Source organism: Equus quagga, chromosome 3 (genome assembly GCF_021613505.1).
Source record: "Equus quagga isolate Etosha38 chromosome 3, UCLA_HA_Equagga_1.0, whole genome shotgun sequence".
Lineage (NCBI taxonomy): Eukaryota > Metazoa > Chordata > Mammalia > Perissodactyla > Equidae > Equus > Equus quagga.
Genome location: NC_060269.1, coordinates 144,277,472 through 144,294,092, shown reverse-complemented (window position 1 = coordinate 144,294,092; position 16,621 = coordinate 144,277,472). Strand labels below are relative to the sequence as shown.

The window sequence follows — 16,621 nt, the reverse complement described above, 5'->3', positions numbered from 1 at the left end:
CCCCAGCAGCCGCCGCAGCCGCCGCAGCCCGGCTCGTCGACTGCCACCCCGGGCGGCGGCGGCGGCGGCGGCGGCTCGCTCAGCGCCATGCCGCCGCCCAGCCCCGACTCGGAGAACGGCTTCTACCCCGGGCTGCCGTCGTCCATGAACCCGGCCTTCTTCCCGAGCTTCTCGCCCGTGTCCCCGCACGGCTGCGCGGGACTCAGCGTGCCAGCGAGCGGCGGCGGCGGCGGCGGCGGCGGCTTCGGCGGCCCCTTCTCGGCGGCCGCGGTGCCCCCGCCGCCGCCGCCCGCCATGAATTTACCTCAGCAGCAGCCCCCGCCGCCCGCGGCGCCGCAGCAGCCGCAGAGCCGGAGGTCGCCCGTCAGCCCGCAGCTCCAGCAGCAGCACCAGGCGGCGGCCGCCGCCTTCCTGCAGCAGAGGAACTCCTACAACCACCACCAGGTACGGCGGGCGGCGGCGCCGCGCGGCCGGAGGCCGGGCTCGGCCCGGAGTGGCCCGAGAAACGGCGATGAGGGCTGCCTGCCTCAGTGAGCGTGGGACGGGGAGGGCGGACCAGGGTGACAGAGCTCGGGACAGCAGTCCCGGCGGGGCGGCAGGGCCATGGGGGGCTGAGGCTCCGGAGGCGAGTTCGCGCTGGCAGCCCAGGCCGGGCGCCCCCTCGAACGCCCCGGCGCGGCGGTGGGGGCTGGGGCAGGGCCCGAATGGCGCCGGGCCCGGGGGCGCGGGCGGGCGCGGCGCCTCTCCCGTCCCTTGTAGCCGGCGGCCCCTGGCTGGGAGGGCCGCTGTCGGGGCGCCTCGAGCCCGGGAGACGCGGTGAGGCCGGGCTGGGCCGGGGCCGGCGGGCTCGAGCGGCGGCCTCCGAGGGGCGGCGGGGGCAAGCGGACTTGGGGACCGCAGACGGGGTGTGTGGGGAGCCCGTGACTCTTCCTCGACGTCCGAGGAGGGCACGGGCCGAAAGGCTTTTTGCTTTCGAGTTTGCTGCTTACTTGGCCAGCGAGGACTCTAGCCGGTCAAGCGGTGGCCGGCCCAGCCCGGCCCGGCTCTGCCCGGGGAGCCGGCGTCGGCGGAGGAGCCGCCCGGCGCGCTCCCGCCGACCTTCCTCCCTCCTGGGCTCGGTGCTCCGAGCTGTCAAAGGACTCGCGAAAAGAAAGTGCGGAAACTGACACTCTCTAAGATTCAGTTTCTGTGGTTTTTAATGTTTGGGTGATATGTTCTGGGTTTTCAAGCAAAACTATACTTGAACTGGGGTTAGTGTGTTACCTTGAAGAGAAGACGCTAGTACATTTTTTGGTGGTCTTAACCTTTTCTTGAATTGTGGGGTGTCTATGTTTTAAGTGGGTAATGTAATCATGAAATAACACCGGGCAGGGTTGTTTTTTATTCATCCGGGTCCTTTTTGATTCAAGCTCTGTTTTGTTATGCCCTCACTACAACGTTTGAGTGACCGCTGGCTTGGTTAACTGACATTGAAAGAGTGTCTTGTCCTTTTTTGATCTGGTCAGCGTTTATTATAGTGATCATTTTGTTTAAGGCCGTTTTCGTGATTAGGGATTGAGAGAGAAGCAAAACTGGACCTGACCCAGTGCGTGCTTACTCATATAACTTTTTGCGTTGACCAGTCAAAGTTTTCAAGGGTTAACCTTTTTAAAAGCTGAATACTATCTAAATTAATCAAAGTAACAGTTAACAGTTTATTTAAATTAACCAGAATAACGGTTAACAGTTTTTGTTGAATCACTGGTTTCTCCCTGAGAAAGGAGAATGAGGCCTATAAGGATTGTAAATAGGTGATTTTGTAATAATATTCCAGTTTTTCATGATTTATGTAATCTTGGGAAACTATCTTTTGTGGGTCAGGGTCTTCATTTTTTAACTAGAAATTTGCCACAGAAAATTATCTGTAGGTATTTTTGTATTGTTAAAGCCATGGTGTAGACGGTTAAAAGACCATGTATCATGATCCATATTTAAGTATATTTATCTATAATCTGCTTTTTGTCAAAAGATGGGTCTCGCAGTGGAGTGTAAGAGGTCACACAGCTGTCATATGGAATTTTAGATCACTGGAAGAGAACTTTGAACACTATCAGTGAGGAAAGTAAGGCCCTCAAGAATGAAGTGATTTGTCCATGGTCCCTTAGCTATGCTTTGAATTATGTGGAGGGTGAAATGGTAGTATATATTCATGATTATATTAGCGTTTGAAATTTTTTTAAAAAATACGTACTACAGACTAGAGTTTTTAAGAAAATTGTCTTGTAAGAAGCAGGTCTCATTTGAAGAGTGCTATATTTATTAACTTATAGTGACTGCGTGGTCCATACTTCCTTTGGCTAAATGTTAGCACAAAATTATTAAAGTGTAAGTTTATTGATAATATAATTGCTGGCAATTAATACTTTAAAAAAATGTACAATTATAGCCTTTTGGTGGATTTTTCATTCTTTGATGACTTAACTTTTTTGCTGTAGGTTCTAGTTTGGAATATAATTTACTTTTGAAAATGAATGGAGTTAATGAAGACTTGTATTATTAAGATCTTTACTAGAGTATCAAAGCACATAGTTGTTTATCTTTGTGTATCAGTGGATCCACCTATAGGTAACATTAGATAATTGCTTAACAGTTCATGGATAATTAAGTGAAATAAAAAACAAAAGTACTTTAAAAGAAACTATACTAAAACTTGAATAAAATATCTTGAGTTGAAAAAACAATTCCAAAAGAGACATTTCCTATTATTGTCCTTATCCCAAAAGGCATTTTTAATTTGTGCAGCAGAGTGACACCAAATGTTATCATTATCCACTTTTGCAGTGGTACAACTTGTTTTAGAAACCTAAAGTCTAAATATTTCACTCATCTGGATGGGATAATTTAATTAATAAAGACTGTGTTTTTAATTTGGTGCCTGGCAGAATATGATTGCTTTAGGATCACAGTGTAGGTTTTATCTTGAAGGATCTTCAAAGTTAATTTCAATTTAAAAGGATTTATTTTTTTCTTCATGTTTATCCTGTATCCGGTTCTCTCTAAAAGGAAAAGAAGTTACTACATGGTTCTATTTTAGTAATTGTCGTGAAATACCTGTTTGATTTGTTATAATTTATAGTACATAGAGGATGAAAACTTGCCTAGCATTAAGTGAATGTTTTCATATAGCAAAATCTGAAACCTATTAGTTTTTATAAACTAGTTAAGATATATTCTTTGCCCTTATATATTTCATTTTTTAAAGATCATATAAATTCTTAGCTCAGGTCTAAAATTTGAATTTGAATTATCAACGCTTTAAATGCTTATAATTTAAATAGATCTGTTTTCTCCAGCCTCTTCTGAAACAATCTCCTTGGAGCAACCATCAGAGCAGTGGCTGGGGCACTGGAAGTATGTCCTGGGGAGCAATGCATGGCAGAGATCATCGTAGAACTGGAAACATGGGAATTCCAGGAACTATGAATCAGATATCTCCATTGAAGAAACCATTTTCTGGTAATGTCATAGCACCACCGAAATTTACTCGCTCTACTCCATCACTGACTCCAAAATCTTGGATTGAAGATAATGTGTTCAGAACAGACAACAATAGTAATACACTCTTACCCTTACAGGTAAGAATGGTATGTAAATTGCCTTATTTCTAATGTTAACCTTTCAAAATAGGAAATTGGGTGGTGGTAGTAGTATGGTAAAATTAACAGATTTAAAAAGGGAAAGTTCTAGTTTTTAAGCATGTAATTTAATTATCAAAGGATAAAATACCTATACAGAGAAAATTGAGACTATAAGAAATTCTCTAAACACACAATAGAAAATAAGATTCATAAAATGTAGAAAAACTTGCCGTGTTTCTTAAATACATATTGAAGCTTTTTTTGGCAGCTCCTTAAGAATGCCTTTAGTAATCTTTAATAGGCCACCAAAATAGTTTCTCCTGTAATATAGCTAAACTAAAATGTTTATAATCGTGCATAGATTTGACTATGGTTAGCTGTATGTATATTAGAGTATACTTAGTACAGCTGTGATTTTTGGCAAAATAATATTAGGGCTTTTAACATCAAATTAAAATTTGTCTTCGCTCGTCCAATGACTGTTTTTTCCTAAATGTGGCCTAATAGTTATGGCGATTAGACTTTTTTTTCCAGGTCTTTTAGTATTTTGTTGATATTACAGGTTAATGGAATTCCCTTATGGTTATTTAAAATAAGGTGGTCATTTTTTTTTTTCTAAAACCTTTAGGGGACAAAATGAAGATAAAAGATAGAAAGAACTTTTAATTGTTTTTTTCTTTTCTTTTCTTTCTTTCTTTTTTTCTTTTTTTGTGGGTGGGTATGGGGAAGAGAACTGCTTATTTCTGATGAAAACTTCTATGCTATTGAAGGTGAGATCTAGTTTGCAGTTGCCAGCTTGGGGCTCAGATTCACTCCAAGATAGTTGGTGCACTGCAGCCGGAACATCCAGAATAGACCAGGTAGGCTGCACAGTGTATATTTTTCAGGATTTGGGCTAGGAGTTTAGTATTTATATTATGAGTAGGATTTATGATTTACTTTCTGATTATACCTATTTAAGGATATGTCAGAGAGCATTAAAACAGTTTATTTTCAAAGGGTCACTTGACTTAAACTTCGTAATATAAAATGCTTCATTTTCAATTTTAAAAGCAATTCATAATCATTTTATATTTCCAAGACGTAATAAATTTGGTTTTGGAAAAAAATATGCACCCAAGAGCACCTATCTTTAAACATCAGTCAAACTGAACATTTTATCTTCTTTCAGAAATACTTGCAATTAGGTACAAAATCATGTTTACATAACAACCAACTTTACGTTTCATCAGTATTTTATAGAAATTTTTAGTAAATTTTTGTCATGAAATCTGCTACATTTGTTTTGAGATACATTTCTTAAAAAGCCCTATCTTCAGTTTTTTTCACATTTATAAAAACTTCATGGTATAGTATTTCTTTATTCTAAATTTTATTACTGCTCTTATATACTGTCTTCTTCCAGATAATCATTTTCCAGTGAAAAACCCTGAATCAAAAAGCTGGGAGTTAGTCTTAATCAAATTACCTTCAAGCCCTTTATGATTACAAAATGCTGCCTCTTTTCCTGCCAACTAAATTTGAATGCATAGTGGGTACCAGATGATGAGAAGTATTACGGGACAAAAAACTTAATCCTTACATAGGGGATTCTTTCCTAGAGTCCAAGTTTGAATGAGCATAGACTTAACATTGTGGGAGTCCACTGAATAGAGCTATGTTATCCTTAGCTAAGGCTTTTCCTTAGTTACTAATTTATCAACATGAGATTATTTTACAAGTAAGGACTATATAAAAAGATTAGTAATACATTTGCAAATAGCATTCTAATCTGGAGGGTTAGCAGTAACTTCAATAATCAACCGTTAGCACTTGTTTTAGGCAAGTCCTACCTCTTTACCAAAGTAGTTCTGCCAAGATCTCCACTTAGAAATAAGTAATTATCTCATATAATTTGTAGTTTATTTTCTTGTTAATGTAAGTTAGCTATCCATCTATTTCTACTCTTTTTTCCACTCTGGTTCTGTTAGGCCATATTAGTGATGTTTTTGTAGTAGCACTTTTATGTTGTTCAAATTGAAAACATAAATACCTAGGAAATGGTATGGTAGAAAAGGAAAATTATGATAATTATTTTGAAGATGGCAAGGGACATGTTTTTAGAGAGGAAAGGACATAATTATTCAAAGAGCATTTGCAGAAAGAAGCAGTAGAATACATATATGGGAGGTATATGTATCTATGGAGAAGAAAGAAGACAGATTAGCTGCCATAAAGGGTAGAAGGGTCGGAGAGCATATGTTGAGAAGTTAGGTTATTGAGATGATGATGTCAGTTAATAGAATGCCAGAGAGTAGAGAGAGGTGAGAACCAAAGGAAAGTTTTCAAACTGGGTCCTGCAGAGGTACCCCTGGGGCTGCCACAGGATGAGGGCCTCTAGCCCTCCCACTTAGAGGATCAATGAAAGCCACTCTGCTTTTACCTATTTTGTAACCTAGGATTTTAGGTAAATTCATTTTAGAAAAAGGATTTTGGTGCTTAAATATATATGTATATATTTTTTGTAAACTGCTGAGATACTGGCATTCCCTGTGGACTCTTTAGCCAGAGGCATAGTATAATGAAGCTGAAAAGACTGGTGAAAAAAAGATAGTGGAAAGTGAACTGAAGTAGAAGGAAAGGAGATCTGAAACCTGAATCTTCTTCCTCCTCCTCTCACAATCTTTATGACATTGGATGACAGTTTATGTGCTTTCATCTCTTTGGGTCATAGTTTCCTTATCTATGAAAGGAGGACCCTGAACTAGGTCATGTAAGACTTTTTTAGCTAGCTCTTATATTTTCTCTGATCTGTTTTGGCCATTTCTTTTATCCCTGGCCCCCCAGCCCCCTTTAGTTTTAGAATGCAAGGGTCTTGGTTTATTGGCAGAAGGGATGGGCATAGGTCCGAGGCAGTGGAGGGGAAGTATATGACCTCCCAACTGGTCTTAAAAGCACTCTTGTCATCTTCTTTGAGTACCCTAAGGGTACTTATTTTACAAAATTCAGTCTGTGTTTCTATCTTTCCATAAAAGGTTGAGGTATTTGAAGTTGAGGTTCTTAAAAATACAGCAGCAGCTACAAACTGCAATTGGTATCTTAAACCGTTGGATCGTTTCTCACTGTTTGGTGAAGTTATAGTAAATACTTAAGCACTTAAATACCTAGGGAGATTATTTTCATCTCTGATTCTTTTTCATCCTATACATTTTAATACTAATAAATTTTAGTTAACAAATACATTATTTTAAAGCATTTAACTTTTTATCTCCTTTAGTCTCAAATTGATGAAGCCTAAAACATACTAAATTCCCGAACTGAAGTCTTGATTCTTATACCTTGATACTTCAGGCCTTACCTATAATCGAATTCAGTAAATGGGAAAGAAAGAGTTTTATAGGTTGGCTTTATTTCAGCTGTATGTAAAATTCTTCAGGTTGGCATTTCCTTATTTTAAACTACTTAGTTTTTTATGGAAAAGTTTCAAATTTAAAACTTTTTAAAAGCAAATGTAAATTGTTATTTACATATCTGACTTTAAAATGAATATTAGATAACTCTATTAATTTCTTTAAGGCTAAGAATTCTTTTTCTTTAAAACACTATTAGCTAGTTACCTTTGCAAAAAATCATACTCAAAAGTGTAAATTCTAAATTACCTTAAAATTGAATTTTCAATTATTTATTAAGGTTCCAGTATATTTATTCATTAATACTTGAATATTTTAAATCAAAGAATAAATGTACTAATAGCTGAGGTTATTACTTACAAATTTATATCTGGCACATCAGTGCTCTATAAACAAAGCAATGTAACACCTTTAAAACTCTAACACAGACTGTGAAGCCTATAACATGTGTGTTGGCCTATCCTCTAGCTGGAGAATTGTCAATGTATTCAGCTCTAGATTTTTGTTTTTATAGAAGTTCTGCCTGCAGTTCACATAAATTACTTTGAAGATATTTTTCACCAATCTTTAATATCCAGGCTATTACGATAATGTGATAAATGATAATTGGGGATCTCTCTCAAAAAAATGTATTATTTGGAGTCTTGGTTCACCTTACCGAAAAACAATATATAGTAGCATATCAAGTTCAATTTTTCATTTAATAAAGCATTCCTTAAATTATGGTTCTTAAGCTAGATGAGCTTCAGGGACATTGGTGGTCATCAAACTGTTATACCTACTGAAAGTGAGAGACAGTGAGCTTTCTTTTACCTGCTTGGGTAATGGATGCTTTCTTTTTATGTTTCCTATCCTGTGTTCAGTTCTTTAATGGTACTCGGTATGTTCTTACACCATATATTTTCTACTTGGCTTTCCATTTTCTTTAACTTTTGTGAGTATTAGAATAGCTTTGTGGGGCTTTTAAAAAGGTTTTTAATTTTTTCTCAGACTCACTCTTAAAGAACTTTGTTAAAGATCAGAATAATAAAGAAAGTTCAAGAAATGTATGTTCATTATGTATGTGGTAGTATTTTAGTTATCCTTGGGATTTATGGGGCGGGGTGGGGGGGCAGAATACTGTTCTTCGCCTTTAAGAAAGTGAAAGTCCAGTTGGATGAATAAGGACTGTCCATGTGGTACAACTAGAGAACAATCTGAGAATATGGGATTGAGTGCCACCTCGTCTAGCGAGGCAGAGTAGCAGCACCTCATCTGCTAATTCAGTAGAGCGCGCTAGCAGTGTGGAGTCAGGAATGTCTAATCTGTGTGTACTTGAAGTTGAGGACAATATTAGTACAGATTTGGTTTTTTTAAAGCAAAAATTGGAGAACTAAACACAAAAATACAACAAAAGCTGATCTTTCTACTTAAGCAGAAGAATACGTGTTCAGGTATCTGGTATATCTTTAAATATGAGGATATATGATTTTTCTATAATCCATCTGCTTTTGCTTTGGGAGACTACATCATTTTCAAGAGGAAAGGGTTCTACTTGACCACTTCTTTTGAAATAGAGTAGGGTTTGGAATATATCAAAGCAAAAATATAACATCCTGTAAAAAAGATCTCTTAATTAAGTTTGACTTCCTTTTATTGTACTAATTTTAGTATTGTTATTGACCCTCAGTTTTTTTCAGTGTTTATAATCTTAGGTCATCCTTTTTAAGTTTAGGATTACTTTATTCTTTCTGTGTTTTTCAGTCTAGAATTTCTAGACTGAATTTCACTTCTGTAAGTCTTTGTGGCAAATACCTGGGTTTAAGGAAATAATAAAATACTAGAATATAAGAGATTATAGTTTTCCCATCCCATGTTCTAATTTTTGCCTGTTCATTGTTTGGGATTCTAATCTCAGTTTCTGAAAGCTCATTTAGGGATTCTTTGCCAGATAGTTGTCATATTTAAAGTAGACTGGGGTAAATTTTTCCTGATACAGATTCTTACTTTTGTGAAATATCTTGGCTGTTTTCAGATAGCCATGTAGTAATGAATGTAAGTTACATTGCTGTGATTTTTTCCATATTTATTTATGCTAATCAGTATTGGTGTGTTTATGGTTACTTTAAAATGGGTTCAGGATTTCCATTTAGTTTTTAAACCAACGGCAGTTTGTGTGAACACAAATTTTCCTAATATCCCTATTTCAAAAGAATGTGTAAATGTTGATTTTATAATCAGATGTGTTTCTGTTTTTGTTTTTATTTTTTTCAGAAATCATATTTTAATAGCCACACTTTACATTATGGAATCATCTGTATTTTTTTTTAACATGAACCTATAGGTTTCATTAAATCCAGAAAGAGATTTTGAGATGTCATGAGCTCTCTGCCACTCCAGGCTATTTTGTGTTTGTTGCTTTAAAAATGATTTGGGATGCAGCTGATACTTAGCAAAGTATAACTAAGCTAATAGTTTTAAAGTTGCTTTGCTATTTTCTTTGCTAAAGTAGAAGTTTGCTTCATGATGAAAGACTAGTATGCAAAGGAAAATAAAGGACCTTATAAGTGGGCGTCTCACTATTTCAGTTGGATATAGGCATTAAAGCTAAAGCTGTTAGGTGCTGGCCCCGTGGCCAAATGGTTAAGTTTGTGTGCTCCGCTTTGGCAGCCCAGGATCCGTTGTTTCATATCCTGGGCACAGACCTATGCATCACTCATCCAGCCATGCTCTGGCGGCATCCCACATAGAAGAACTAGAATGACTTACAGCTACTGTGTACTCAGGCTTTGGGGAGAAAAAAAAAGGGGGAGAATGGCAACAGATCAAGAGATGTTAGCTAAGGGTCAATCTTCCTCACCTAAAAAAAAAAAAATTGCATCCAATTTTTTTAAAAAGCCAAAGCTGTTAATTCATGCAGCTTTTTTGAATAACAGTTGTCAGAGTTGACTGTATAGTGGTCACTGATACTTACTGAATAGGTTGCTTATGTATTTTTCCCTTCATACCTTGAATATTGCCCATGGCCCATTGGCAGTATATACAGAATCACTTCATTCATTTTTCTGTGCCTTAAAACAAAATCACACTTCTTGAAATGGAGGTAAAGGGTGGCTAAAAGAAAAGGCTATGTAGGAAATATCATTTGGGTGGTATTAATAGTTACCATGAATTAAATTCATAGGTTGACTGAAGATGGGGCATAATCTGATTCTATTCCAAAACCATCAGCCAGAGAAGATAAAAAAAAAAACATTTTATTTGCAAGCATTTGTGGTAAATAGTATATAAAGTACTTATAATATATTCTAAGAACCCATATGATACAGCATACCAGTATTTCTGAGGTTTTTTGCTTAATTATATGAACAGTTTTTATCAAGATAAATTTACATTTTTTAATTCTATTTTAAAAAACATATTGGAACTTTGAATGTAGTGACACTTAATCTCCATTGTGTGGTCAGAAATTCAAGTTGATAGCAAGGCCACATTAATATCTGAGGCTCATCTGAGTTTAGTCAATTAAAATTTGAGTACCTATTCCCTGGAGGTTCTGCGGATTTATAGTCCTTGATAATTACTATTTAAAAAGCACAGTCTTTGCCTTCACAGAGCTCAACTTAAATATTTTTGCAAAGGTTTTATGGTAGAGATAAAGTTCTATTCATTCAACAAACATTTGAGAGCGAGCTATATTCCGTAATTAGAAGATCCCTACTCATAATTAGCTTAGAAGTTTAGTGGGAGAGGCAGAAAAATCAACTGTTCATAACTAATTTGTTATGAACAAGGCATAGTGGAAGCCCAGAAGATGGAAATATTTGAACAGATTACTAAAATTGTATGTCATTTTTGCCCAAGACTCATGCTTTTTTCTATTCCAGTTTTTATTTCATTTATTATATAGGACTTTGAGCTTTTTACTTTTGTTGTTTTTAAAGTGGACTGTAGGCATGATTTAGTTCAACATGATTATTTCAATTTCTATAAGATGGAACAGAGCCTAAAGTGGTTTAGTAACTTACTCAAGATCAAGAAGCTCAGTGCTTCCTAAATTACAATCTTTTGACCAGCAGCCTCAAGATCACCAGGAAGTTTGTTGGAAATACAGATCCTCAGGGGCCACTCCAAACCTATTGAATCAGACTCTGTTGATGGGTCCCAGCAGTCTGTGTTTAACAAGCCTTCCAGATGATTCGGAAGCATGCTCAAGTTTGAGAGCCACGGTTATAGCTCAGTGATTCTCTGTGCCTCCCTCACCGATCAAGGTCACTGTTCTAATGAACCCCTGTTACTGATGGGCATGATAACTTCAGGAGTCTAAGTAAAAATAAGTAAGGAGTACCAATATAGCTAACTGGTGATTAAGCTGGAATAAGAGCCTCTGGTCTAGCATTCTTTTCATCATTCAGTGTTATTTTTCACACTTTTAAATTCCTTGACAGCAACTTGTTTAGTCTACTATACTGGTTCTGGCCCCCTAGCTTTAAAAAGCTCACACAACCCTAATTTAAACATCAAAGAAGAGTAAATAAATCAACAAACATATTCTCAGGAAAGCTTATGTTTTTCTTTAGCTTTCTAAAAGACTGTTTCTGAATCTGCTCTGGATTGTGGATCCCTTTGGAAAACTGATGAAAGCCATAAATCTTTTCTTCAGAAAAACATTGTGTGTACACACACGTACAGAATGTTGTATATAATCTCAGATTTCATGGTCCTTCTGGAAGCTTATGGACCCAGATTAAGAAGTGCCTAATTCTGATTTCTGTGGAGACGTTTTTTTCTGCTTTTCTGGTTCTTTTATTTTTCTGTGTTAAACATTTTTTGAGAGTTGAAAATGGCCTGCCTGCCCTGCCTCTGCCACATATACATACAGTTGCACAAGCTCACGTACACACACACACACACTTAAATGGGGGGGAGGGGGTTAGCACTGACAGATTTTGAGAAAAGACTCCCTGTTGATTTGGGGGGCGTGGGCTAGTTGTGGTAGTTCCCCATGTATATTTGTTCAAATACATTGAATGTGTGTTGAGCAGAATACAGTATAAATCCGTGAGTGTTAAAAGAATGAAATTCCTTTTAGTAAGCACTTTGAGGACTTAACATTTAGCCAACAAGACTTCCAGCTGCACAAAAGACTTTGTTCTGAGACTTGAGGTAGGAAACTTCATGAGATGGGAGTGCTTTCACCCTTTCTTCCCCTACCTGCCTTTTTTGCAGAGGGGTGGAGGGAAGGGAAGAATTAGAAATGCAGAGACCAGGGGCCAGCCAGGTGGCACAGTGGTTGGGTGTGCGTGTTCCGCTTCAGCGGCCAGGGCTTCGCTCTTTCAGATCCCTGTTGTGGACATGGCACTGCTTGGCATGCCATGCTGTAGTAGGCGTCCCACTTACAAAGTAGAGGAAGATGGGCATGGATGTTAGCTCAGGGCCAGTCTTCCTCAGTGAAAAGAGGAGGATTGGCAGCAGTTAGCTCGGGGCTAATCTTCCTCAAAAGAAAAAAAAAAGAAATGCAGAGACCAATATGTGAGGACTTTAGAGAGCAAGATTTGAATATAAATATTCTAGGTGTGAGTCTTTGTTCCGATAATAGTATCTCATGCTTTTGATTTTTACTGTATAAGATGATTATACATTCATTATTGTGAAATTCTGACTACTGAGTTAAATAACATAAATGTTTGATAGATGTTTAAAGTATGGTGCAATTGTGGAATGAAATCCTTTCACCCAAGATATTTATTTTTCAAGTGCCAGTGTCTGTCTTCCTAGGTATATGAGAAAAGTTTAGAAGTTAAATAACACTAAAAATGCTTTGTGTGTGTATAACATTTCAGAAATCTTTATCAGTTGAGAATGATAACAGAACTTATTTTAGTGTATTGCATTAATACTGCCAATGAAATAAGATTACTTTTGATATGTGATTTTGGAGATAAATGTATTAAATATATTGTCCTCTAATACAGGAGATATTATAGCTCATGAGATCCTTAGTTATTGGTATTGTCTTGGAATGCAAACTGATTATTAATATTATATTAATCAGATGTCCTGTTTTCTGTAAGAAAAGTTAGTATATTTATCATCACTTTTTGAAAAATTTGCATAGATTATATTGGTCTTTTTTTCCTTCTCTTCTAGGATCGAAGTAGAATGTATGACAGTTTGAATATGCACTCTTTGGAAAATTCCCTCATTGATATTATGAGAGCAGAGCATGATCCTCTTAAGGGTAAATGACTTTTAAAAAAAATTTCTTATATCATCCACCACTTTATCTGCTTATCTTACCATTCCTTATATGAAAATGAGCACTAACTAGAACCTATGTCACCTATAAAATTCTATTATTAGTTAATAAGAACCCTTGTTTTTGTGAAATGTCATACTTTTTCCTTTATAGTTTATTTAGATTTATGCTGATTTATACAGAGAGAAATGTAAACCTATCTCTCTTGACTGGTTATTTAAGAAAAAAACACTATTGTTCAGTTCACCAGATGACAAAGAATGGATCTGAAAGTATATAGTGTGTCACTTTTCTAGAATTCTATCAAATATAGAAATATTACAAATAAATCCTTAGAATACTTGCATTCGCAATTTGCAGTGATTCCAACGTAGAATTGTCCAAGGTTAACTTACTTCCTCATTTTTCTTCTGCTGTCGTATCATAGGGTTTTTTTTTTTTCCTCCCCAAATCCCCCCAGTACATAGTTGCGTATTTTAGTTGTGGGTCCTTTTTTTTAAGTTGTGGCATGTGGGACACCACCTCAACATGGCCTAATGAGCGGTACCATGTCCGTGCCCAGGATCCCAACCCTGGGCCGCCAAAGTGGAGTGCGAGAACTTAACCACTTGGCCACAGGGCCGGCCCATATCATAGGGTTTTGGAAGAGATGTTTTATAGTATCTTCTCTCAAGTAGAGAACAACTCTTCATAAAAGTTGGGGCAAATGAGGAACAGAATCAGCTCCACTGATCTCATAGTATCAGTCTTGTTAACTGTATCTGAAGAAATTTCATTAACATATTTGTTTTCATTTGTCTGTACATTACATGTTAGTAATTATTTTACATTTCTTTATACAATATATCTCTTTGCCTTTTACATCAATGGTGAAAATCTAGCGAAACTGTGTGAACTTGAATGATGAGAGATATTAGTTGGCTATTGCTGCATAATAATTTATCCTAAAACTTAGTAGCTTAAACCAACAATAAACATTTATTACCTCACACAGTTTCTGTGGGTCAAGAATTCAGGAGCAACTTAACTGGTTGGTTCTGGTTCAGGACCTCAGTTATACTTCATGGGGGGGGGGGTGGTGCACGGATTTTTTGCTTCTAACCTAAATCCAGCGTAGTTTTTTGAGTATCTGTATACTGGGGTCTTGTTCTTTTTCACTGTTATGCTGACAGTCCCAGTGGCATTTGTCTTGGATCTAATGTTTAAGAATAGAATCCAGCAGTTTATGATTATGAAGAATTTCCCTCTGTTTATTTCCTTAGCTTATCTAGAAAAAAAATTCTTAGAAATTCTAATACAAGATAAAGTCAGCATTAACTGTTACCAGTGGATAATGAAAAGTTTTTCATTGTTATTTCTCCCTGTCTTCTTTAAAAAGGCCTTTTGAAGATAATAAGAGCAAACATTCTCTGCTGCACTGTTAATTATCTCAGTTTTTCTTTTTTTCTAGCCTGTGTATAATAAAAAGTGGAGGGAAACCTAGAGAGAAGGCTTTGAAAAATTAAATGGAAGCAGCATACGGCTAAGAGGAATTTAATAATAATAATAAAAAGAAAACTTACGTAAATTCAAAATTCTTTTGTTAGAAAAATTATCTTTGGCCATGAGAAGGGGAAAAACATTCTTACCACCCCTTTAGGAATCATGGTGACAAATTTTTATTTCTGATTGGAGTTTTGTGTGTTCCATGTTTATTATGACAGGGACTAAAAAGAGAAAAAATAAATAAAAGAAAAAACACTTGAGAAACCTCCTCTGCATAGAATAAAGAAAAAGACAGATACTTCTGCAGATTGCCATCATATACCTATTTGAAATGATCTTGAGACCCAAGTGCTGCCACTTAAAGTTTTTTCTTCCTTTTCTTACTTGTACAAACTCCCCTGCCTTCTGGGAAATCATATTCTATACCTTCCCTGCCACACTCCAATCGTTACACATTTTCTTTGGGCTGGACCTCAGTAAAATCTGCTAAAGCAAGGTTGTGACAAATGGAAGAAACCAATCCCTGAATTTGTTTCCCCTTTTTTCATTCCTGATCTTTAGGGCAGCTCTTCAGCCTCTACCCTATCTCATCTTTTCCCCTCTTTCAAAAAATTCTGTCCTCTATTTAATACGAGGAAATTCTTTCTATTTTCCAAAAAATAGAATGAATCTTAATTAATCGTTTTAAAATGTTTTCAAGAAACAAGCCATTTGCTTTGTCTTTCTTATGGGATTTAATGAAAAAGGAGAAGGAAGTTGTAGGGTAAATTTTTTTTAATGTATTTCTTGTTTCCCTTCATGTTAATGGTGAAAGCTCCTAGAAAATTTCTGTGTGAATTTGAGTGATGAGATTATAATAATTGTCTATTGAGGCATAACAAATGACCCCTAAACTTAACATCTTAAAACAATAAACATTTATCATCTTACAATTTCTGTGGGTTAGAATTCAGGAGCAGTTTAGCTGGTTAGATCTGGCTGAGTATCTTGTGAGATGGCAGTCAAGATAGTGGCAGAGGCTGCAGTCATCTGAAGGTTTGACTGGAGCTGGAGGTTCTTTTCCAAGATGGTTCACTCATGTGGCTGGCCAAGTTATTGTAGGCTGTTGGCAGGAGAGCTCAGTTCATCACCACATGGACCTCTCCACAGGGCTGCTCAAGTGTCCTCACGGTTAGTTGCTGAATCCCCCCAGAACAAATGATAAAGCTCGAGGCGAATACCCCAGTGTCTTTCATGACCTACCTTCAGAAGTCTTACACCATCATTTCCATGATACCCCCCTAACTACATAGATCAGCCCTGCTCAACTGGGGAGGAGTCTGCTACTCAAGACATGTGAATAGTAGGAGGCCAGGATCACTGGAGGCCAGCTTGGAGACTGGCTTCCACAGAGATGAAAGGCAGAAACTGTAAATTTGCATTCACTTCTACTTTTCTAAAGGATAAGAGGAACTACTCAAGGTAAGATTTAGTGTTAGTAGAAGGAAAAGCAATCAAGCAGATCTATGGAATCCAAATCAGTCAGTGGCATGTTACTGACCTGACTGATTGTACTAACAGAAGGACCCTCCCATCCTCACTTAAGCCCAAAATACTTCACTACAGCTTTCCATTTTCCCACTCCCCAATGTTTTTTACAGGTCAGTAGGGAACCTCCATTGTTTAATTTTAAGGTTTTTAGGGTCTAGTATAGCAGGTGAGAAGGGTCTTGTCTTGTTGGGGCTCACCAGGTGTGAAGTGATGGCAACCAAAGATGGAAATCTGAATGCACTTTATTCTACTAATTGAGCCTACCTTTGTACCAGTCATTGTTCAAGACCCTGACTGAACGTTGTGTGAATCTGTTCTTGTGGAATGTATAGCCAACTGGAAAAAGAGAGACCTTAAGTTAT

General features: G+C 37.7%; 1 protein-coding gene across 1 annotated transcript in view; it reads left to right on the top strand.

Annotated features, from left to right (window-relative positions):
• The window catches only part of CPEB2 (cytoplasmic polyadenylation element binding protein 2), a 69,062-nt gene that overhangs the window by 1,619 nt on the left and 50,822 nt on the right, over positions 1-16,621 (top strand). The window contains exons 2-5 of the mRNA XM_046655783.1: positions 7-444; positions 3,333-3,614; positions 4,388-4,477; positions 13,136-13,226. Of these exons, the coding sequence (XP_046511739.1) occupies positions 7-444; positions 3,333-3,614; positions 4,388-4,477; positions 13,136-13,226 (901 nt within the window). The remainder of the gene's footprint in view (positions 1-6; positions 445-3,332; positions 3,615-4,387; positions 4,478-13,135; positions 13,227-16,621) is intronic.